Source organism: Nematostella vectensis, chromosome 1 (assembly GCF_932526225.1).
Source record: "Nematostella vectensis chromosome 1, jaNemVect1.1, whole genome shotgun sequence".
Taxonomy (NCBI): Eukaryota; Metazoa; Cnidaria; class Anthozoa; order Actiniaria; family Edwardsiidae; genus Nematostella; species Nematostella vectensis.
Window position 1 is genome coordinate 15,847,031 of NC_064034.1, and position 23,056 is coordinate 15,870,086.

The following is a 23,056-nucleotide window of genomic DNA, read 5'->3' on the forward strand; positions in this document are numbered from 1 at the left end:
AAATTTTGAGCAAAAATGCAAAATAAAGTTTTCGGGCCGGAGAATTCTCGGGTGTTTGGAGAAACGGGCGCCAGGGCCGAAAAGCTAGCCCCACAATGCTGGCGCCGTTTGCACACCGTGTTGGGTTAGTGCTGTGAAATAGTTCGCAAACGTTTCCTTTGTCCTGTGGTCAACCGAGCGTAGCAGTGCCAGCAATGTGGACTGGTGTTTGAACTGTACGGGGTTCTATAGATCGTAAGCCCAACTCTGGTAGATGTTGACCCACGAGATGGAGAAGACCCAGTCAGGAGTCTGGCGCAGCAGCTCACTCAGGAATGGCGTCTCAGACCAAGGCTTGTTCAGGTAGTGTGCTGCTACGGCGAGATCCAGGATGTGAGAGCCTTTAGGTAACTGCTTATCAACCTAAGATGGAATATTGAGCTTCAGTCTAATATAAGACCTCATCAAGGCGGATCCAAGACCTTATCAAGGCATTATTAAATCAAATTATGTAACGACCCTTGAGCCTGCGCTAAAAAAATCGCCATAGGCTGAGACCAACTAGTACAATACCAAGTTCAAGAAAGCATTTATTTCCGATTTTTTTGGGGAAGCCTTTGTAATAATATTCATAGAATTTTATAATGAAGTATAAAAATTGTTTTTTAACAATAACAAGGGCTGAAGGTGGCTCTTTAAACAAGCTAGTCAAAGTTTTGGTAGTTTACTTACAGTAGCTAACAATCACTGCCGTACCTCAAATTCTACCCAGAATTCCCAAGGTTCACTGCGGGTTCCGTGGGAGTAGTATAGGAAATAGGTAGTACGGCTAGTCTCGGAGAGGTCAGCGGTGGGTTTCATGTCGCCTAGCGACGACGTAAACAAGTCCACGCCATTGGCTGGGGAAAAGTACACGGTCATGTGATCTGGACCTGAGAAGAATATAAATACAGTTTTGAGATCTTTTGACAGCGCGAAAAGTCCAAGTGTAATCACCTAATCCTTCATACTATTTTCCTAGTTATAAAGTGTCAATCAAACTATGATTCTCGCATGCAAATAGGCTAATAACTGAACAAATTTGAATTGGCGGACACGGTAGAGCGCGTCGCACTATAAAATCAGGTTTAAATCACTGGGGAACGATACCCGACACACAGCGAGTTGATTTAATCGATCTATATCCATTTTGTTCATCCAAAATTGTCTTTCTCTAATCAAGATTTCTAGACATTTACTCTACTTGCTTGAATGTTTGAAACAAGATATAAAGTAGAGAAATGAGTACTAACATATGTATTTATGGAAAAGCACAGAGAGAGTTTGAGACACCGTTTTTGAGTATTTGATAGAAAATTAAATAAATGTCAGTTCCTATTACTTAATATTTGTTTTGCTAACTATCTAGTCACAAGGTTTCGCGGTCTTAAGATCTTTTTTTTTTTCCCCTCGACAATTCCTTTCGTTTTAATGCTAAGTTCGCGCTGACCTTGAGCTTATCAAAGATGTAATTTGTCAGGGCGCACGAAAGTTCTCTGATGTACACCCAAGCACATCTCTTTGCCTTGCTGATTGGCTAGTGAAGTACACGTTTTAATAAGAAAGCACGATGCAAGAATATTACCTGTAATGGAATACGTAAATCGTATGACGTCATCGCGCCTTGTTCGCGATACCAGTTTGACATCCCATAATAAGGAATTGACATCAGGGGAGGGACCAGGTATAAACCAGGCCTTCCTGAAAATAGAACAAGTAATGCCATTATCACACCACATCCGGACATAGGACAAGCAATGCCTTTATTAATCCACATCCTGACATAGAACGAGTGATGCCTTTATAAATTCACATCCGGACATGGAACAAGCAATACTTTATCAAACCACACCCAGACATAGAAGAAGTAATGCCTTTATCAAATCACATCCAGTAATAGAACAAGCAATACTTTATCAAACCACACCCAGACATAGAAGAAGTAATGCCTTTATCAAATCACATCCAGTAATAGAACAAGCAATACTTTATCAAACCACACCCAGACATAGAAGAAGTAATGCCTTTATCAAATCACATCCAGTAATAGAACAAGCAATACTTTATCAATTCACATCCAGACATAAAACAAGCAACAAAGCAAACCAAATCCGGACATAAAACAAGTAATGTCTTTATCAAATAACATCCATTTTTCTAGTAGCTATGGCGCGTATAATGATATGTATTTGGTAGGATTACTTACTTGAATAGATTCCTAGCAGGTATGTAGTAAGGGAATCCCTCATACACACCATCATCTGATGTGACCTGCTTGGCAGTCTGCATCAGGGGTAGGTGCTGTAAGTGGGTTATGCCTGTAAAGTCCAGAGGATTCAGCCACACTCCAGAATCACTCTTTACAACCTTACCCTCGGCATCATGGAATGTCCGCACTATGTGCTGAGGAGAACGGTAAGCAGTTAGATATAGCATCAACAAAACATGGCATGCCATGTTTTTCAAACCAAACCCACACTTCTGACAATTTGACATAAAGGGAAAACAACAATAAATCTAGATGTAAATGCCTTTATATTAGACCCCTCGAGTATATGATGAGAATCCTGTACTTTTCAAGTGCCATTAAAAAGATGAAGGGGTGTGTGTGAAGAATACTGTTTGAGGGAGGGGTGGGGAGGGCATTGTGTGTGAACTGTTTGAGGGGAAGAGGGAGTGAATAATACTGTTAGAATAATACTGTCGTGTGAAGAATACTGTTTGGGGTGGGGGCATTGTGTGTGGACTGTTTGAGGGGAATAGTGGGTGAATAATACTGTCGTGTGAAGAATATTGTTTGAAGGGGAGGGGTGTGTTTGAAGAATACTCTTTGAGGAGGGAAAGGGGAAGTGAGGGGCAAGTGTGTGCAGATAACTGTCTGTTTGATGCAAGAATGCTACATTCACAAATGCTGTTTGTTGCATATGTCGTCGAATGATAAGAACCAAATAACCAAAAGTACCACCATAACCAAAAGTTGTTCACAGTACACTTACCTGATAAAATACTCGTTTAGGGCACTGTTTTTCGGCAGAAAATGGAAAGGACAAGCCTGCAAGTGACACCCCAATAGATAAAGCAGCTATGCTAGCAAGGAACAATGCAGGCCATTTGAAGTCCTCTATGAGATATACCAAGCTGACCTAAAACATTTAGATGCAATGTAATCAATTGTCTAGTCAAATAAAAGTTCTTTGATTGTATGAGAAATGTGATTTCAAGAAAAACATGGTCAAAATCACAGACGACTTATAAAATTGTCTGATCTGCAGTCTGTCCTTACAGGATCAGTGAAAATAGTGAGCAGTACCATTAACCCTCAAACTCGTTCGGCAGTGGATAATTGACATTAAAAAGTTAGTGAGTATGTGAGTGAGGGCAAAAAGGGCAAAAATTGTACTTGGCTTGATAAAAGGCCACAATAATAAAATGCACATCTTACACAAACATGCATTCAAAAAGCTTTACATGCCTTGGCCATGTCCATCTAGTTATAAAGTTTAATAACAGGCTACAGCTTTATGTTATATTTTTCTTTCTCTTACCAGATAAGATGTCACAATAACAACTCCCATGGCAGCTAATCCAGCAATAAATATATCAGGCACTGTTTCAGACCCACTACGCCCCATTATGGGAAGAAACAAGTCTGTGATCAATATGAATGCATAGCTAGTGAAAGCCACTGGTACAACTACTGATGACAAGTATGCAGTCATGAATTGCCAAGTGTTTCTTGAGCTTAGTTTGTGCTTCTGAAGAAAAGATTCCCATATCACCACCCTGCCGGCTAATGGAAACAGCACCCAGGAAAGTGGAAGGTGGGCAGAGGCGAGGTCGTAGTAAGTCAGCACACCTAATAAGCTAGTCCAGATTACTAGCGAGGCATAGAAGGTGTCAGACTCCCTCTTAACCAGGTCGGGAAGTATGGTGGGGCATGATGGTGGCCTATCCTAGTGAATTAATCAAAACATGAAGCGGTTATCAGACTTAAAACTAATGAAATTTTAAAAACATTGTAATTTTTGTTATAAATACCAAAAGTAAGTTGATGTAAATGTTGAAGCAGGAGACGGATTGGATTAATTGTACCCTCAAAAAATTGCATACAAAACCCATTTCCATTACCAAATTTGTATTACAGTTGCCCAGAATCCAAAACCCATTTTAAGTATGGGGACAGTGCATAAACACTGCCTTGATCAATCTATTTCTTGATATTTGCAGGCAAGGGTTTATGATACATAATGACAAGGAAAACATGCAAGATATTGATTGACTACAAGCTATTCCTAGTCAAACATGGATCTTGGATTCTTGGTGGTCATAACTTTATCTGTAATATCTGTAAATGTCTCTTCCAAGGTTACATTCTATTAGCAGTCTGATATATATTTTTAGTTACAGATGGTCCTAAACATTACCTTCTTGCTAATTATCCACGTCCTTGACACATAGTGCACACTACCCAGCCCAAGGAGGGATGGCGCAACAAACAGACCAATAACAAGGTAAGGGCGGCAGAACCATGTGAGAGGGCGCCCACAAGCTGTCAATACGACACCCACTAAGACTGGAAACATTATAGCAGCAATCCAGGACAGGACAAGCCCCAGTAGTGAGGAGAGAAGGCAGGCTGGGCTCAGACTTACTAGACAGGACACAGATAAAAATGTACAGTTAGTCATTAATGGTTACTAGTTATTAATGAGTCTAGCCAATCATTGATAAAGACCTAAAGTAGTTAGACAAGTATTAAGACAACAACAACATCTCCTTAAATAATTGAAACTAAAAAAAAATGAATTTTATGGTAGCTGTGAACTATGTTGAGCACAATGTTATGATGCCCCAACTCAATAACACATTCAATCTACATATCAATAGTACATAGCACCATGGATGGTCAGTATATATATACAAGTTTGCTATTTTTCTAACCTTTTTCTTCTCCATATGCTTTTTGTGATGACAAGAACTTTTGTAGAACACAAAGCACAGTAATGACCAGTGTTAGCCCATTAACAATGACCCCAATACGCTCAGGATAATGAATCATTAACAGTCCCAGGAAATCAAAAAAGACCATGGCTCCATGCCGATACTCTCCTGGATCCTCAAGAAGGGGGGAGTTGGCAATCTCTTTAACCACTGAAAATACATTTTCTCCAGCACGCTGTATGGATCCCTTAGTGATGGCTGCCGGGGTGTCATATTGTGTGTGATAGACAAAACCATTTGTGATATAGGCAATGTCGATTCCTATAAAATGGCAAATGTGTGAAACATTTTACTGGCTCAAAATTGGACTTTTTGAGGTAAATTGATGAGTGGGGAAATTACATGCAGTGTACAAACTTATTCTATCAAGGTTAGTGTTCCATCAACAGATTTTCAAACACAAGCAGTTAAGGTACTGTTTGACAAAATTGTTTGAAAATAACAGTATTTAAATGTCAACTACTCATATTGACATTCAAATTTGGTGTCAGAAATGAGATGTAAGGCCAATTTTTAAGGTCTTGGTTGAGACAAATTTCAACCCAAGTAATAAAAGCATTTGGTATTTACACTTAACGAGAACGGCTTGCATGTGTGTGGTTTGGTGTGTCTACATGTTTCAGATAATATTACCTGGAATGTGACCATAATCCCGGAAAATCCGGAAGTCTGTATCACTTGGTATGAGACCACTTTGGAAGATTTCCTGGCCTAATACCTGGGCGCTAGGGTATGGTGCAACCTCAGTGTATGTTTTGATAAGCCAGGGATGCTCTGGACCAGTCTGAAACACTACCTCTTTACCGCCTGTGGAGACAAGTGAGATTATATGGGGGTGTAGATAGATGGAAGAGGTAGGAAGGGGGAAGGGGGTAGTATTTATAATAGGACTTATATTAGCTTGTTTCGCTTTTATTACCATCTGCACATCAGCGGATGAAACTGTGAACTCCTGAGTCATGAGCCCTATTTTGATTGGCCTCTGAATGGCTTATTCACACATGTGGATAAGCCAATCAGGAGTCTCAGATCCAAAAGCTATTCCTGATTTACAATGCAGTGAGCCAGTATCAAAGAAAGTGAAGTTTAACCAGCTGTCAAAGTGCCCTATGAGACATGATGTTTTCATGTGGGTGAGCCAATCAGAGTGATAAAATTCGGGCCAATCAGAATAGGGCTTAGGTCTCTAGGGAGTTTATGAGGGCTCTAGTTTCGCCCACTGATGCGCAGATGGTAATACATAATAGTAATATATTTCCAGATGTGACAAAGGCTAGGCTTATATCAGCCATGCTTTAAGTACTTCATATTTAAAATCATGATACATATTAATAAAGCCAATGTTATAGTGGTTTTCCTGTGAAATACTATTTAGTTTATTTAGTACTAACACACAGAAATCTCTTATTTTCTGGCTTTACTATTACACTTTAACAACTACATTTTGTTGCACAGGATTTTGAAAACCACTCAAATGCTCAGGGACACAAGCTTCTAGTGAGCTCGACACATACTCTCAATGAGTCAAATTCAAGATACTTCTGATGTCTTGACTCTAAGTAATTAGTGAAGATTCAAACCTACTTAGACATGTCCCAGATTGGAGAAAAGAAAATCAAGTGAGGCATTTCTAAGAAAACGGGCCAATACCATAAATTAAATATGATGTATTATTAATAACTTATTGTTATCCTGGCACCTAATATTACCTGCTCCTGCAGCCTCCAGGTTAACAAATGCTCGAACACTCTGTGCCCAGGGGTGCTGGCTGATAAACCCATGGCTAGCTTGTAGTATATTCTCCTCTGCGCCGTTAAACAGAAAAATCACACCATACGTGAAGTTTACCTCTGGACATTGAGACATCACCCTTAGTACCTCCAACATAGTCGCGCAACTGACTGCATCGTCACTTGCCCCGGGGGAGTAGGGCACAGAATCAAAATGTGCATTTACAAGGACGGTATGCTTAGGAGGGAAATTCTCTTCTGGGCTAAGCCTAACTACAATGTTAGTGACATTATAATAATGACTTGTGAAGCCATCTAAGAATCCAAGAAAAAAAGTTCCCGAAGGTCTTTGAACGTCAATGTCTATCCGAACGGACTTCTTAGCCGAAGATTTTATGTCCGATACTTGTTTTAGGATATAGTTAACAGCGTGGACTTCATTGGCGATACTTCCTGTAGGCCGTGGGCCGTATGAAGCGATTTTATCGAGATGAACTCGCGCTCTTTGCTCAGAAAATTCCCCAAGGTGGCTCTCGGAGGATAGTTTTGGGGGAGGGACAGAATGCAACTTGATAAACGCGTACAACAACACGGCTCCCAGGAATGAGACAGTTACTGCGAATATCCAGCTTGAATTCCTGGGGTTTTTAGGCACGTGACCTTTGAATCCTAAGTCCTGGCTTTTTCCAGTGAATGGAACTTCGTCTGAAACAAGTTTCTCTGTTCTTCTTCGAAGCTCCGCCATCTTGAATTCGACGAGGGATTGGGTACAACACAGGAAGCCCGTTTCGACTACCCAGACGAAAATATATACAGTGGAAGCTGAATTTTACGATATGCCTCGGGAAAAAGAAAATGTATCGTAACATAGAGGTATCGTTGCAAAGAGGTCCTCGATTTTACGATATAAAGGAAAATCCATTGAAAATATCTTTGTAGCGAGTTCGGGTTAATTGAGTTTTTCATTCTCTGTTAATAGACAGAATTAGTAATTTCGTTGTAAGGTGGCTAAACGTACGAACATTGTCTTGTGTTCAGTTAAACATTTATAGTATGAGTGCATGCACACAACATAAGCATAAAACATGCGCAGTGTTTGTTTGACGGGTGGCTAAGCAATAAAACTTGAACTCAACACAAAATGTTTGATTGAGATGATTTGATCTAGTTCAAACGTATTGTGGAAGCCAATTGAGTGTCTTGTTTAGTGGGTGGCTAAACGTACAAACATTTGCATCAAATGCAAACCAGGGTGTGGTCACCGAAAAGAATTCTAACCCTAAAAAGTAGATTTTGGGGGTATTCTAGACTTATTGGTACTTTGTAACACCTTTCTTCATTATATTCAATATTGATACACTTCAATGATATTCTGTAAGCGAATCAATTAATTTCTTGTCCACAAACAGCTTAAATTTCTTAAAACCTTTCAGTTATCAATCTAGCCAAAAGAAAGCATAGATAAAACTTCAAATTCTGAAAAGGGAATTGAATTTGGTTGAAATTTAAATTTTCTACAGATCTTTGAAAATTTTCCGGCCGCGCCAAAGGAAAATCGAGTGAATAATTTCAAGTTTTGGCGGGAAAATCTAAAACAACATATTTTCCTTTAAAACCGTTAAAATTCAGATACGGCAATACCACAAAATATTGGCGAAGTGTTTTCTATTGCAGTGCTACCCACAATAAAAAAAGAATAGTTTAAAATCGAGAATTATATGGTACAACTTATAGATAAGTGTAACTCTGAGGCTCAGCTTAGGGAAAGGGAAGACCAGTGGGCTTATCGGCTTAAGTCTATCTACCCGCGGGGTCTTAATAGTGATGACTTTTTTTGTAGTAGGAACCCACGTAGAGATGTGTAAATTCTTTTTATCCATAGCGCGCGCTATTCTAGAAAATGCACGTTTTTGTCAGTTGTAATGTTTTTGCGTCTCGCGCCACTATTCTGATGTAAATAAGCTTGTAACGATTCACCTTCTTCAGTCTGCCCTGAAGAAGTCTTATTAAAGACGAAAATTTGGCAGAGTCGATTTCTAGTTTTTGGTGTATCGAAAAAAAAGGAGATATCGTTTTGTTGTAGGTTTCAAAACAGCGCGCGCTCGTGAGAATGTCGCCGAATGATTGCGAATGCAGCGCGCGAGCACATACACAAAAAAAAAAATAATAAATAGACTACAAAATATCTGCTAATTTTGCAGATTTGTTTCCTGAAGTTAAATAATCATTCGATTACCAGGTTGAGATATATAAAGATGACGGTAAAACTTGTAACCACACAACGATCTTCAGGCAATAACTAAAAAGACGGGAACCGGTTTAGCGCCTTGAGCGCGCGGATATATTTTCTCATGTAATTTGTGTGACATCTCGATCTACGTCACAAGTGACTGGACCCGGGCCTTTCAGTTCAAGGCCTTTTTTTCCGAAGGTTGACCAAAATACCTTAATATTACAGATGTGAGTTATTCGCGCGAACGCGCGTTTTATAGGGTCCATACGAACCAGATACCATTTGGAAGATGAAAATATAAAGAATTGACCAAATCTATTAACTCTGAAAGGTTATATGGACTTTAAAACATGCTAGGGTATAGTAGACCCAAGAAAAGGCAATAAGGGAGAGCGCTTAGTTTTACACCCTAAGAAACAAGCATGTCACTATTTTATAATATTACATCATCAAGCATGCCCTGGGTACCAGAGGCTCCGAGCTTCGCTGGGACAACGATTTGAGCAAGGGTTTGATTGATTGATTTGAGCGAAGCGAGCTCAAATCGTTGTCGCCGCGAAGCTCGGAGCCTCTGCTACCCAGGGTACATTAAGCACAACATGCATTTAAGTTAAGGCATTTTATGAATTGATCCACACCTATTACAGCAAAAGGTGTCTCCTCACAATATTGGCTAATCACCATAGCAAATTCTAGACAGCCGTATGTACTGTATCATGAAAGATAGCTTTTTGTAACAAGTGGAGCAGCACTTTATACTACAAAATACTGTACCTAACATTTTCTACCACAAGAGAACCTCCACATAATTGACACCCTTGGGACCAAAAAATGTCTCAGTAAAATGGAGATGTCCACTCTAGAGGGTTTAACCGAAAAATTTGATATTGGGACTTTGGAAAGTATCTATTAGACAGAAGGTCTTAGATCTTTTTAGGAACACAGATCTGGACTTACTTCTGTCCTAGACTGTTATCAGAGTTCAATGGCGTAGTCAGTATTTTTAACAGGAGAGGGCCCAAAAGGGACATTCAAGGCATTTTCTCCTGTATTTTAGATAATGTCTCATACAAGTACTGTATTATTGCCAGCTAAAAGGGGGGGGGGCCCTGGCTACGCCCCTGGAGTTAAAAAAAGAACACTATTTATCTATGTACATTATAAACAATACAATCCCAGGCAAGTGGACTACTGAACTGCCGTCCCCTCGATGCTGATCTTGTGGATGGAGATAAAGTGATCAAAGCCACTCTTGATAACAAATCGGATATGGCATGCTGATGTGACAGGGATCTAGTAATGGGAAAAAAAACAATATGAGGACATGATACTTTGGCAAAAATTTGCAAGACCATCATCAGTAATTCATTAAAACAGTGCTCCAACAACATAAACATACAAAATTACATACAACAGGATAAAAAAGTATAAATATAAACAAAAAATGAATATACAGACAAAAGTGTGTAAATAAGACCCTCAGAGATTATGATAATGTTAACCCATCGAGTCCTTAGCCAGCCTGTACCGGCCTGGAGAAGTACTGCACCCACAACCCAAAAAATAAATAAAAAAATAAAACAATGATATCAAGATACTCAGGCATCAGTCTAGGGTGTCTACAAAACAAAGACCTCAAACCTCTAACCACAAAACTGGATATGGTTCTTGAAATATTTTTGTCCTTCTCAATTTTTTTTTCCTGTTTTGTGTTGTTTTCAATTTAACATAAAATGTAATTTACCTTGATATCTTCCATCTGCATCTGACCATCTGTATTTTCAAATTCTAAATAAAGCAAAAATATACAAAGAGTTGTTACAGTAACAGCATTTATACAATGGGCATTAAAGAAATTCTTGTTTTTTTTAATACCCTTGGGGATCCAGGATGTTGAGGATGTTGAAAAAGAAACAAACATGTAAGAGAAAAGAAGAGATGCCCTTGGGCACTCCCCTCAAATGGATGGCTCAAAATGGATAATGGCCTTGCTCTAGTAATGTAATAGTCCTCGTTTGGCTATGGATTGTTTCTAATATTTCATATGTAAGTACAACCTCTTTACCTTTTTCAGCCAGTGTCTCAAAATCAACGGGATCTGTCTTGGTGCTTTTTTGGATTTGTAGATCTTTAACTAAAAAAGGACATATTCAAATATATTTGTTTTCATATAACGCATCTTCTTATATGTCTTGCAAAGAAAATAGAACAGTGTAAAGCAAATCAGTTTGAAGACCTCACACGTTATAAATTAAGGTGCATTAAAAAAATGTTTTAGTTTACACAAAAAGCTTGCCGGATGAGCAAAAATATGTTGTATAACCAGTTTAGAAATTAGCAGGGGGGAGGGAGGTGGAATCAGGGGGAGGGTCATATTATTTTCAGCTATCAAAAAGGGGAGGGTCAGAAAAAAAAAAGCACCCTTAAGAGGGAGGGGGGGTCAGAAAAAAATGGACCAGATCTTTCAATATGACTCTATATAACCGTTATAACAACCCTAGGGCAAGTTTGAGGGCTTTGCACAAAGAGAAGGCAATTGATGTTAAAAAAGCTGCAAGATTGAGACTTTCAGCAAGAAATATATTGTTGAAAAAAGTCTTGTAAAGGACTACCTAACTCATCTAAATCATATAGAAATGATGAGTGAGAAACAGACAGTCACATGAAAAGCAAACACAAAAACAACAAGAAGACAGAATGTCTTGCGATGACTTTGATTGGTACAAGATGCTTGACGATGGAACATTGGAAAAACAGTGTTATGTAGCTATACTAGATAAAATACATTGACCACTATCAATTGCTGTCAGTACGGAACAAAAACAAACCAGAGAAATTGAGGGCTTTCATCAAACACCTTACAGAACAGAGAAACATTGAAGACGGCAGGGATGATTAAAAGCAAACGAAAAAACAACAAGAAGATAGAATGTTGTGCGACAACTTTAATTGGTACAAGATGCTTGACAAAGGAACATTAGATATCAGCGTCGTGTAGCTATACTAGATAAAGACATTGACCACTATCAATTGCTGTCAGTACGGAACAAAAACAATCCAGTGAAATTGAGGGCTATCATCAAACACCTTACAGAACAGAGAAACAGTGAAGACGGAAGTGATGATGATCAAGTCCTAAATGAAATTGGAGAATCAAGTGACGCTTTTTCAGACTCATTGTCTTACTCGAACACAGATTAGAAGGACAATTTATTACTGGCAGATTTGTGATTTGAGATTCCTTTATAAAATGATGTATCTGACACAGAAACGATATAAAAATCAAACAATTGAGCTTTTTGAAGTAAACTTAGATTTTTAAAAGGGGGAGTCATAATATTTCAGGAAGGAACCTGGGAGGGAGGGTCAAGAAATTTCAACCCTTTTGCCTGGGGAGGGTCATTAAATTTCCATCACTGCATTCAAAATTTGCATCCCCACTCCCCCCTGCTAATTTCTGACAAGTCCCTAATAAGACATTAAACATCATTTGGAGTCATATTATCCTAAAGCCCCTGGTCTGTCTTCTTATGGTTGCATAGATGAACTCACAGAGTGTTATGAAAAAAATAATGAAGCACAGTCATGACTGTTGTTCATGACACACTGTGATTCCTCTTGCATCTATTAGAGGGCAGACAAAAAAATGAGATCACTCGTTACGATACAATCTAGTTTTGGAGCGTGCACACATGCTGACGCAAAGCGTGCATGTGCTCTCAAATAAAACATTGACCACTGACTGTTGTGACCTTATCGTGGTTCTTCTATCAGAAAGCCATGAGTGAAAACATGTTACGTATTTATTGTAGATCTGTGGGATTCAACTGCTCTAATCATACCATGTGCTATATGCTAATTACAATAGTTGTGATCATGTGATTAATATAGCGTAATTATTAAGTTATTAGATAACTACATCGACCAATAAGAGAGTGTGATTTATAAAGTGCCCTTATATAACACCCTCCTGAACCCACCCTAAAAACCACATCGACCAATAAGAGAGTGTGATTTATAAAGTGCCCTTATATAACACCCTCCTGAACCCACCCTTGCGGCTTCAATGTTGAACAAATATTTACCATTTGAACACATGATTTTGATCATTCGTATGCTCATCAGGCTATTGAAGCTCAGAATAAGCTCTTGGGGAAAGAGACCAGTTGTTGGCCAAAAAGTGTCGAGAGTCCTGAAAATGAAGAATCTGACATTATTGATTCTGACACATATCTACTTGTTTTTATACAGCAAAAAACGTAACAACAAACATAGCTTTCTGCTCAATGAACTCTTAAATAGCTTGGCATTGTCTTTTTTATTCTTTGTATTCTAAGAGTGTTTGGATCTGCTTTGGGGTCTGCGTAGCTTGCTGTTCACTCAAGTTATGAGTCAAGGCTAAACAACTCTGACTCGGATCAAGAACTGTTTTCTTCTCCTTCTTGCTTCTGTTAAACTTTGTTTCATTGTAGTTCAGGGTTAAGTTATAACATACTTAATCCTTACAGTTTTTTTATTTATTTAATTATATACACCCTTACACAAAAACGGTTTCAAATCAAGAAGGATATTTTGTTTTGTTTTCGGTTTCTAAGGTCGAAAACACATGAAGATGGTTGGATTACGGTGTCTTAGCGGTACTCACCCGTCGATAACATTCTCTGGAGGGTAATTCTCGTCATACGAAGAAACCAGAGCAATCTTAGCGCCAGCTGAGTTCAGCGCTACGTCAAACATTGGAAAAATATGCAAAAATATAAATAAATGGTACAAGTCAAAACTATCACTTCCTTGGCTGCAGTAGTCTAGGTACCAGGCCCTTGTCAAGCCTCGGGAGCAACCTATTTTTATATTCATTTAATATTTCGTGATTTTATGGAATTTGTTCTGAATAAATTCTTCATATTTTGAGAAATATCAAATCTTTAATGGGATATTGACAATTTATCTCTATCTAGGTATTTTGTTGTTTAGATTTGTTTATTGTTACAATGTGTACTTGTCAGCGGCTAACTTCACAAGACAAGATGGCGGACTCGAGAGGTTCTTTGGTTAGCGAGGTCGTTCTTGTTGTTTTGATAACTGTCCATATTGTTTGCTGTCCTTTTACCAAAGTGGAAGAGAGTTTTAATCTCCAGGCTACCCACGACCTATTGTATCACGGATCGGATTTGTCAAAGGTGAGATTTGTTCGTGCAAAGTCAACGTATCCTAAACAACTTCAACGTCTTTGTAGTGTAGTGTAGCATACATACATTGTGATAATTACATAAGAAGGTATCTTTACGAAGTCACAGAGTTTTCAGAGTAAATATGAGATGAGTTTTGTTTACAGGCGCACCGCCTGTAATTCAGCCTTGCTGCGATTGATTGATGGATGGATGGATTGATTGATTGATGGAGGCATAAGCCATAAGTCTTCTAGGGTGATAGCAGGAGGGTACAACGTATTTTTGGGGTTTGAATGTTTTGTCCTTGTTTTTTTATTGTTGTTTTGGGGGAAGGGAGATGGTTGGGGTGTTGAAAACTTTGTCCATCCTTTTTAACACATTCATGCGCATGCACAATGAATAAGTTATTGCGATGTGGACTGTGGACTGTGGACAAAGACGAGAAAGACTGGGGTGTACCTGTAAAAGCTGTTTTTTTTTCGGCCGTTTTTATCATCCTCTAGAATGGTGATTATAATGAGGAAAGGTTCTTTGTGAAGAATTTTCTTACTGAAGTAATCTTTGCAAAAACACGTGCCTTGGAAAGTCTAAGGTAACTTACATAGGTAAGACATGATTTTCTGGTGGCTTTATCCCCTTGGTTAATAGAATGTGACACTGCTTGAAATGTATTCTATTTTGTCTTATGATCTTAATAAAAGAATCTACCAAAATTAAGGGAAAGTTTGAAAGCTTACTGATAAGGGATCAGGGAGGTAATAGTGAAATCTAAATCAGCCCTATGATCATCAAAGGACATATTCTAATTATTAATGTGTGATATACTTGAAAGGAAAATCAATAAGAGATTTGTGGATGTGTTTACATTTGATGTTGATTTGTTATTTGACTGCTTCAATTAACACAGTGTTCGTGTTAAAAAGTATGTTTCACGGGAACTCAAAATTATTGCACTCATATCGTTGTCCTCGACTTGATAAAAAAATCTTATTGAGATTGAGTTTTTTTTAGGGTAGGACATTGTAAACAAACTCTGAGAAAATTACTGGGGGTCATGCATGACTGCATTTGGGTTTCTTTGCGAGGAGATCACTTCTCCACAGTAGTTTTCAAAAACAAACTTTAGCCTGAACACCACTGTGTAATTCGCAAAAGAACCATTTAGTTTTGTGTTTTTTTAATGGCCTTTGGTTGTGCTAAATGAAGGTGTGTGTTTTAGCAAAAGCCGCAAGTTTAAATTACACAGTTTTGGCTGGGCTATTCATATCGATCTCATCAAGAGAACCTGTAACTTCAGGGTACCCCTCAAATTGCTGAAACTGGCTAAAAAGGCTTCGAACGAATTAGTGTATATGTATGTAAGTGGATATCAATATATAATACCCAATGAATTATTAGGCAGAAAATTACACAAATTACACAAAGGTTGTTATTATGAGCACAATTTGATTCTGCATTTTAGAACGCATCACAACTAAAAAGCAATATTTCTGATATCTGAGCATGTTCTTAGCATGTTCTTAAAATTTGGTGAAAATCTCAGGCTGGACTATCTTATATATCTTATATTATCTATATTATCTTATAGAAAAAGAGTGTATTTATTTTGCGACTGACCACTTCTAGGGCCGTAGCAAAAAAACCTCTTCATCATGAGATGATTATCAAATGTGCTGAAAAAGAAAGTATAAGCAGGAAATAAAAGAATAGAAACTTAAAGATAAAATGTTTGATAAAGAGCTGTGTAAGTCAATAAGGTGGCCCTTCCTCCAATATTTCTGGATACTATGCACTTTAGTTGTATCGTGTCAGAAGTTTTTGATCGTGGAAAATGTTAGTGCACAAGCATGAATGAGCTGGCTCCCAGGAGCCTTTGATTTGGCTTGTGTTGGTGTATATCCACCTATGTAACAGTGCATTTTCAATAACAGAATTAAATTCTCTTACTAAACAAAGATATCTTTTGAATAATAACAGTATGATCATCGTGAATTTCCTGGAGTGGTTCCAAGGTCATTCATTGGCCCTCTGGTTTTAGCCTTGCTTTCAAGTCCTGCAGTGACTGTGCTGAAGCTCTTGAATGCTCCGAAACTCTACTCACAGTATGCTGGTGAGATTTTATAAGATAACTAGGGCCTCCTGTTAACGCTCTAAAAAAAAGCCTCACCTTCACTTTAATTACTCCCTCCAATGACTCCCCCCCCACTCACACATTTATTTTTTTTTACAAAGTCCCTCCCTTTTACCTATTCTCCCCACCTCACCTCTTACAAAACAGGATAAGCAACTGAGAATTGTTTTTTTTTCAAACTACAAGCAAAAGTGTGGCTAGCTCTCTCTAGCTGCTGCTTAATTGGGATATATTGTAACTCTTTATTTATTTATTTTTTGTCAGAAAAATCCCTAACTTCTAAGACATTGATTTAAATTATGCAGATTAAATTATGCAGAAGGTTCCCTGTTCAAAAACAGGATAAGCAACTGAGAATTGTTTTTTCAAACTACAAGCAAAAGTGTGGCTAGCTCTCTCTAGCTGCTGTTTAATTGGGATATATTGTAACTCTTTATTTTTTTTTTGTCAGAAAAATCCCTATAAACTTTCATTGTTTTCTAGTTAGAGCTGTTTTGGGTCTGATGACTCTGTATGCCTTTGTGAAGTACAAGAGAGCAGTTTCCAAGAAGTTTGGGTCAACGGTTGGGCATCTTCTAGTACTGATCACATCAACTCAGTTTCACTTCCTATTTTATGCATCACGACCCCTTCCAAATACATTTGCTCTTTGCCTAGGTAAGTAGGATTTTAGTTTGTGTGACTTTCAAAATTTGAAGACCATTGAATTCTGATTCAATTCGGATTCAAGCCCATTTTATTTCTAACACCAGTGAGCTTGCAGGTTCTCTGAAACCTCTTATATTCCAGCACAAATATATTGCGATACTCATGAATAGCGTCTTTTGGGAGAAAGAAGGTAACCAGAGTGGAACCTCCCCTTTACAAACTCCTGAGTATACCCTCAAAAGCCCCTTAACACAACATTTCTTGTTTGTAGTTTTACTTGCCCTCCATCACCTCCTTCTGCGGAACCACAGTCAATTCATCTGGACCTCAGCTTTTGCCATTATCATCTTCAGAACTGAGCTTTGCATATTGCTAGGCTTGCTGTTTCTGATAGAGCTAGGCACAAGGAGGCTGACTTTTTGCAAAGCATTGTTGCACAGTGTGGGTGCTGGTGTTACTGGTCTGGGTAAGAACAATACTTGTAATCCATAATGAAAACATGAACACTCATATGTACCTATGCAATTTCATAGTTAAAGTTCTTAAAACCTTTCAGTTCTATCAATCTAGCCAAAACAAAGCATAGATAAACTCTCAAATTCTGAAAGGGAATTGAATTTGATTTAAATTTAAATTTTCTACAGATCTTTGAAAATTTTCCTGGCCGCACAAAAGGAGATTGAATCGAGTGAATAATTCCAAGTTTTGGGGGGAAAATGTGAAACAACGTATTTTCCTTAAATCAGTTAAAATTCAAAGGCAGCAATACCACAAAATATTGGCAAATTGTTTTCTATTGCAATGCTACCCACAGTGGACCGAAGAATAATAAGTCAAGAATTGTATGCGAAAAAAGAAAATATTGTTTGTAGGTTTCAAAAACAGCACGTGCTCGTGAGAATGTCGCCATTCTTGATTGCAAATGCAGCACACGCACAATGCAAAAACAATTCAAAGACTAATATATATCTGCTAAATTTTGCAGATTTGTTTTCTGAAGTTACATAATCATTTGACTACCAGGTTGAGATATAAAGATGATGGTAAAAGTTATAACCACACAACATTTTTCAGCAATAACTAAGAAGACATGAAGACGAGAACCGGTTTAGTGCGCGCATATGTTTTCTCATGTAATTTGGTTGACATCTCGATCTACGTCACAAATGACTGGACCCGGGCCTTTCAGTTCACAGCCTTTTTTCCGAAGGTTGACCAAAATACTTCAATATTACAGATTTGAGTTATTCGTGCAAATGCGTGTTTTATAGGGTCCATACGGACCACATACCATTTGGAAGATGAAAATATAAAGAATTGACAAAGTCTATCAACTCTGAATGGTTATATGGACTTTAGTTAATATTAATGTTTAGTGTAAAATCATCAAGTGTTTTTTCTTCTCATCACAGGTCTCACAGTTTGTATTGATTCCATCTTCTGGCAAAGGTGGTTGTGGCCTGAGGGAGAGGTCTTCTATTTCAACGCTGTTCTTAATAAAAGTTCACAATGGGGAGTATCCTCTAATAGATCCAGGAGGGACAGGACTATTAACAAAATGTGTGGTTGAGGGAAGGGAGGGGCCTTCTCTTTCAATGCTATTTTTAACTTATAGACCTAGGGCTTGACTGTTAAAGATAAATAGAGGAAGCAAGGGAGGGGTCTTCTACTCCATTACTTTTCTTAACAAAAGTTCACAAGAGTATCCCAAAACAGTTTATAGGGATTCTACTGTTGATAAAATGACATTTTTTAGGAAAAAGGTAGGGGGGGCTTGTTCACTCAGCTCCTCCACCTTCCTCCTACAGTAAGATACATGATGGCATATTCATGTTGACCTCTCATCCTTAACATTGTAATATCAGACCTCCCCATTCCCCTGGTATTTCTACTCAGTTCTACCAAGGGCACTACTTTGTGCAATATTTCTAGTCCCTATTGGCTTGTGGCGGGATCGTAGGACATGGACGCTTGCAGGCCCTGCATTGCTCTTTGTGGTGATGTTCTCCATTCTACCTCACAAAGAGCTCAGGTTTATCGTGTATGTGTTTCCTGTATTTAACACGGTGGCAGCGTGCGGTCTGTTTTTCATGTAAGTTTACTTATTATTTGTACTATCTTACATTTGGCACTTTGTGAACCCCATACAAACACCAATTTCAAAATAGGTTGTCAGGCAAATGTTCTGCTAGCAAAAAAACACCATGGAAAAAAAATTGCTATCAATGGAACTTTTAAATGTAGAAAAATGTGGATAACTTCTGCAATTATATATTATTGTCTTTATTTTTACAAATAATTATACCCATAAGCAGTTATTGATCTTAGAACCGCCATTTGCACCGACAACGTTTATTGAAATAGGTGTATACAGAAAACTCCAGGATGCATGATATGCTTGTGTGTGGGGGGGAGGGGTAGTTTGACAGGCATAGGTATCATATTGCAAAAGTACAGTATTTGTTATCTGGCTGAAGATTTTATTCGAAGCCCCAGAATTAAAGTTGGCTTAGTAATAACAAGAAATATCAGAAAATCCACATAAGAACAATCAATCCGGCCCCCCTTTCTTGAAACCTTTACTCCCCTTTTTGAAACTCCTGGATCCACCCCTGTAAGGGGTCCTTAAGAATGGATCATAAAATATTCAGTGGTCCATTCCTTATGTCATATAGCGGGTTTCATTGGATATTTAGAAATACTGCATTGACACAACAATTAACGAAATTTGCAAGAGACACTACATCTACTTAATTTGTTGTTGTGTTTCAGCGTCCAGAATTATTGCAAATGGAGGCGGTTTATTTCACTGACAGTGTTACTTGCCTCTCTGGCATGTCTTGTGTTTAACAGCTTGGCTTCTATCGGCTTTCTCTATATATCAAATCATAATTACCCCGGAGGGGTGGCCATGCAGAGAGTTCACCATTTGACACCCAGCAGTATGGGTAAGTGACTGTCGGAAGACCTTTATTTTTAACATAGCTGGTGCGGGCATTATGGTATCAAATTCCGCACACCAACTGGTTCTAGTAAAACCGTGTGACATGGTTCTAGTAAAACTGTGCGTGGCATGGTTCTAGTAAAACCGTGCGTGACATGGTTCTAGTAAAACCGTGCGTGGCATGGTTCTAGTAAAACCGTGCGTGACATGGTTTTAGTAAAACCGTGCGTGGCATGGTTCTACTAAAACCGTGTGGGACATGGTTTTAGTAAAACCGTGCATGGCATGGTTCTAGTAAAACCGTGTGGGACATGGTTCTAGTAAAACTGTGCGTGACATGGTTCTAGTAAAACCGTGCGTGGCATGGTTCTAGTAAAACTGTGCGTGATATGGTTCTAGTAAAACCTTGCGTGGCATGGTTCTAGTAAAACCATGCGTGACATGGTTCCAGTAAAACCGTGCGTGACATTTTTCTAGAAGAACGTGCGTATGGTTCTAGTAAAACCGTGTGACATGGTTCTAGTAAAACCGCTCATGACATGGTTCTAGTAAAACCGTTCATGACATGGTTCTAGTAAAACCGTGCGTGACATGGTTCTAGTAAAACCGCTCATGACATGGTTCTAGTAAAACCGTTCATGACATGGTTCTAGTAAAACCGTGCGTGGCATGGTTCTAGTAAAACCGTGCATGACATGGTTTTAGTAAAACTGTGCGTGGCATGGTTCTAGTTAAACCGTGCGTGACATGGTTCTAGTAAAACCGTGCGTGGCATGGTTCTAGTAAAACCATGCGTGACATGGTTCTAGTAAAACCGTGCGTGACATGGTTCTAGTTAAACCGTGCGTGACAGTTTTCTAGAAGAACGTGCGTATGATTCTAGTAAAAACTTGCGTGACATGGTTTTAGTTAAACCGTGCGTGACATTTTTCTAGAAGAACGTGCGTATGGTTCTAGTAAAACCGTGCTTGACATGGTTCTAGTAAAACCGTGCGTGACATGGTTCTAGTAAAACCGCTCATGACATGGTTCTAGTAAAACCGTTGATGACATGGTTCTAGTAAAACCGTGCGTGGCATGGTTCTAGTAAAACCGTGCATGACATGGTTTTAGTAAAACCGTGCGTGGCATGGTTCTAGTTAAACCGTGCGTGACATGGTTCTAGTAAAACCGTGCGTGGCATGGTTCTAGTAAAACCATGCGTGACATGGTTCTAGTAAAACCGTGCGTGACATGGTTCTAGTTAAACCGTGCGTGACATTTTTCTAGAAGAACGTGCGTATGGTTCTAGTAAAACCGTGCGTGACATGGTTCTAGTAAAACCGTGCGTGACATGGTTCTAGTTAAACCGTGCGTGACATTTTTCTAGAAGAACGTGCGTATGGTTCTAGTAAAACCGTGCGTGACATGGTTCTAGTAAAACCGTGTGTGACATGGTTCTAGTAAAACCGTGTGTGACATGGTTCTAGTTAAACCGTGCGTGACATTTTTCTAGAAGAACGTGCGTATGGTTCTAGTAAAACCGTGTGTGACATGGTTCTAGTAAAACCGTGCGTGACATGGTTCTAGTAAAACCGTGTGTGACATGGTTCTAGTTAAACCGTGCGTGACATTTTTCTAGAAGAACGTGCGTATGGTTCTAGTAAAACCGTGTGTGACATGGTTCTAGTAAAACCGTGCGTGACATGGTTCTAGTAAAACCGTGTGTGACATGGTTCTAGTAAACTGTACGTTTTACTATATTCTGATATGCTATTGGCGCGCTGGTTATTTACCGAATTGTTGGTGGGGCTGTATTGGTCTTGAAAATAAGCTCCTCTAGTCAGTAGATATATTCAACTGCGGCCTAAAGACGAACGTGTATTTATGGGATTATTAAAACTATCTATGCTTTGGAAAACAAAACTAAACCTAACTCTTTTTCGGCCTTTCTGTTGGTCGCATCGTCTTCTTGCGAAGCATTTAAAACAATCAGATGATTAACAGTTTGCTTTGCCTTTAAAGATCCTGTTAACATGCACATCTGTGTGGCCGCGGCAGAGACTGGTGTGTCGCGGTTTGGAGAGGTTAACAGCAAATGGAGGTGAGGGATGAATCAACAACTCTTGCCTAGAAGGGACCTAAATCACATATGCTTTTCGAGATTGTTTCTAGGTATTCTAGCAATAATTTTAAATGATGATTCGTCTGTTATTCAATTTATTTATGTCCACAATTAGAGTAAAAGAATAGAAAAAGCCCGAAGAGAGAGCATTTGGGCAAATTTTATACTAGGATAGGCCGAGCTCTGGACCGAAGCACATGCGAATTCCCCGTGCCCTCTTTTGATAGTTTTATCCCTGGTCTCATTACAGATCCGTACGCGAACAATTCACAGTATTTTAGCCTCTCGTCAATGAATTTTCACTAACCAATAATAATATAATTATCATCACCAACATTGTCGTCGTTGTCTTTGTCATCATAATCATCCATCGTCATCCTCGTCATCATTATTTTTGAATTGATAGTTAATAAAGTTTAACCGCACAATTTTCTAATTTGCCGAAATGAGATGTGTGTCTTTTTTTTTCTTTCCAGATACTCTAAAGCAGAAAATATCAGCGTTGACAGTCGAGAGATGCTGGCTTTCACGCACTTGCTAGCCGAGGCTCCGTGCTCGCATTTTTACCAGACGCATGTGCTCCTGGATGTTGTGCCGGGATTCACCCGGGTCTCCCTGAGTTTGCGGGACGCACCGCTTGTGATTCAAGTTCATACTGAACCTAAAATATGTATTCTAAAGAGAAAAAGCCAGATAACGACATAGCTTGTGAAGAATTATCATTAATATTATCTATTAGACCTAGTTTTTTAGTAGCAGTTCCATATCCTTTGCCAGTTTAGCAGATCTATACGTTTTCTTGTTACTCCATTTCAATAGGAGTAGGGGAACCTAGCAACTTATGGTACCTTTTAGTGGACAAATAATATATTATTATGTTTGAAAATACAGCTATTTTAGAAGGCTCGGATCTGCTCGGTGTTACCCTTTACTAGCACTGGCTGCAGTCGGTTACAAATGTAAAATTGTTCGTAAATAGTGAAGAGCATGCTACTAAGAACATCTTATTAAAAAACTATTAAGATGAGTTACTAAAATGTATACCATGTTACACATTTCCTTTTTTTAATGACGTC

The 23,056-nt window shown here is 38.7% G+C and overlaps 3 protein-coding genes across 4 annotated transcripts; 1 reads left to right on the forward strand and 2 right to left on the reverse strand.

Annotated features, from left to right (window-relative positions):
* Nucleotides 1-161: 161 nt before the first annotated feature.
* On the reverse strand, nt 162-7,524 carry LOC5521094 (endoplasmic reticulum metallopeptidase 1). Its single transcript, XM_001640855.3, has 10 exons — nt 6,729-7,524; nt 5,653-5,826; nt 4,960-5,280; nt 4,443-4,669; nt 3,564-3,971; nt 3,015-3,161; nt 2,225-2,421; nt 1,604-1,719; nt 736-911; nt 162-402 (listed from the first exon to the last, which is right to left on the reverse strand). Exons 1-10 carry the CDS (start codon nt 7,492-7,494, stop codon nt 226-228), a joined length of 2,709 nt encoding a protein of 902 aa, XP_001640905.2. The 5' UTR covers nt 7,495-7,524; the 3' UTR covers nt 162-225.
* Nucleotides 7,525-9,586: 2,062 nt separating this feature from the next.
* On the reverse strand, nt 9,587-13,806 carry LOC5521095 (intraflagellar transport protein 25 homolog). Its single transcript, XM_001640856.3, has 5 exons — nt 13,628-13,806; nt 13,068-13,174; nt 11,048-11,116; nt 10,727-10,770; nt 9,587-10,275 (listed from the first exon to the last, which is right to left on the reverse strand). Exons 1-5 carry the CDS (start codon nt 13,717-13,719, stop codon nt 10,171-10,173), a joined length of 417 nt encoding a protein of 138 aa, XP_001640906.1. The 5' UTR covers nt 13,720-13,806; the 3' UTR covers nt 9,587-10,170.
* Nucleotides 13,807-13,913: 107 nt separating this feature from the next.
* LOC5521096 (dol-P-Man:Man(7)GlcNAc(2)-PP-Dol alpha-1,6-mannosyltransferase) lies at nt 13,914-23,007 on the forward strand. 2 transcript variants are annotated; one of them, XM_032366081.2, is made up of 9 exons: nt 13,914-14,162; nt 16,131-16,263; nt 16,768-16,941; nt 17,204-17,398; nt 18,345-18,448; nt 18,798-19,024; nt 19,786-19,880; nt 21,881-21,959; nt 22,457-23,007. In XM_032366081.2, exons 1-9 carry the CDS (start codon nt 13,974-13,976, stop codon nt 22,683-22,685), a joined length of 1,425 nt encoding a protein of 474 aa, XP_032221972.2. In that variant the 5' UTR covers nt 13,914-13,973; the 3' UTR covers nt 22,686-23,007. The 2 variants fall into 2 exon arrangements, with proteins under 2 accessions (XP_032221972.2, XP_032221971.2); XM_032366080.2 differs by having other exon boundaries at nt 13,919-14,162; nt 19,705-19,880.
* The last annotated feature ends 49 nt before the right edge of the window (nt 23,008-23,056 follow it).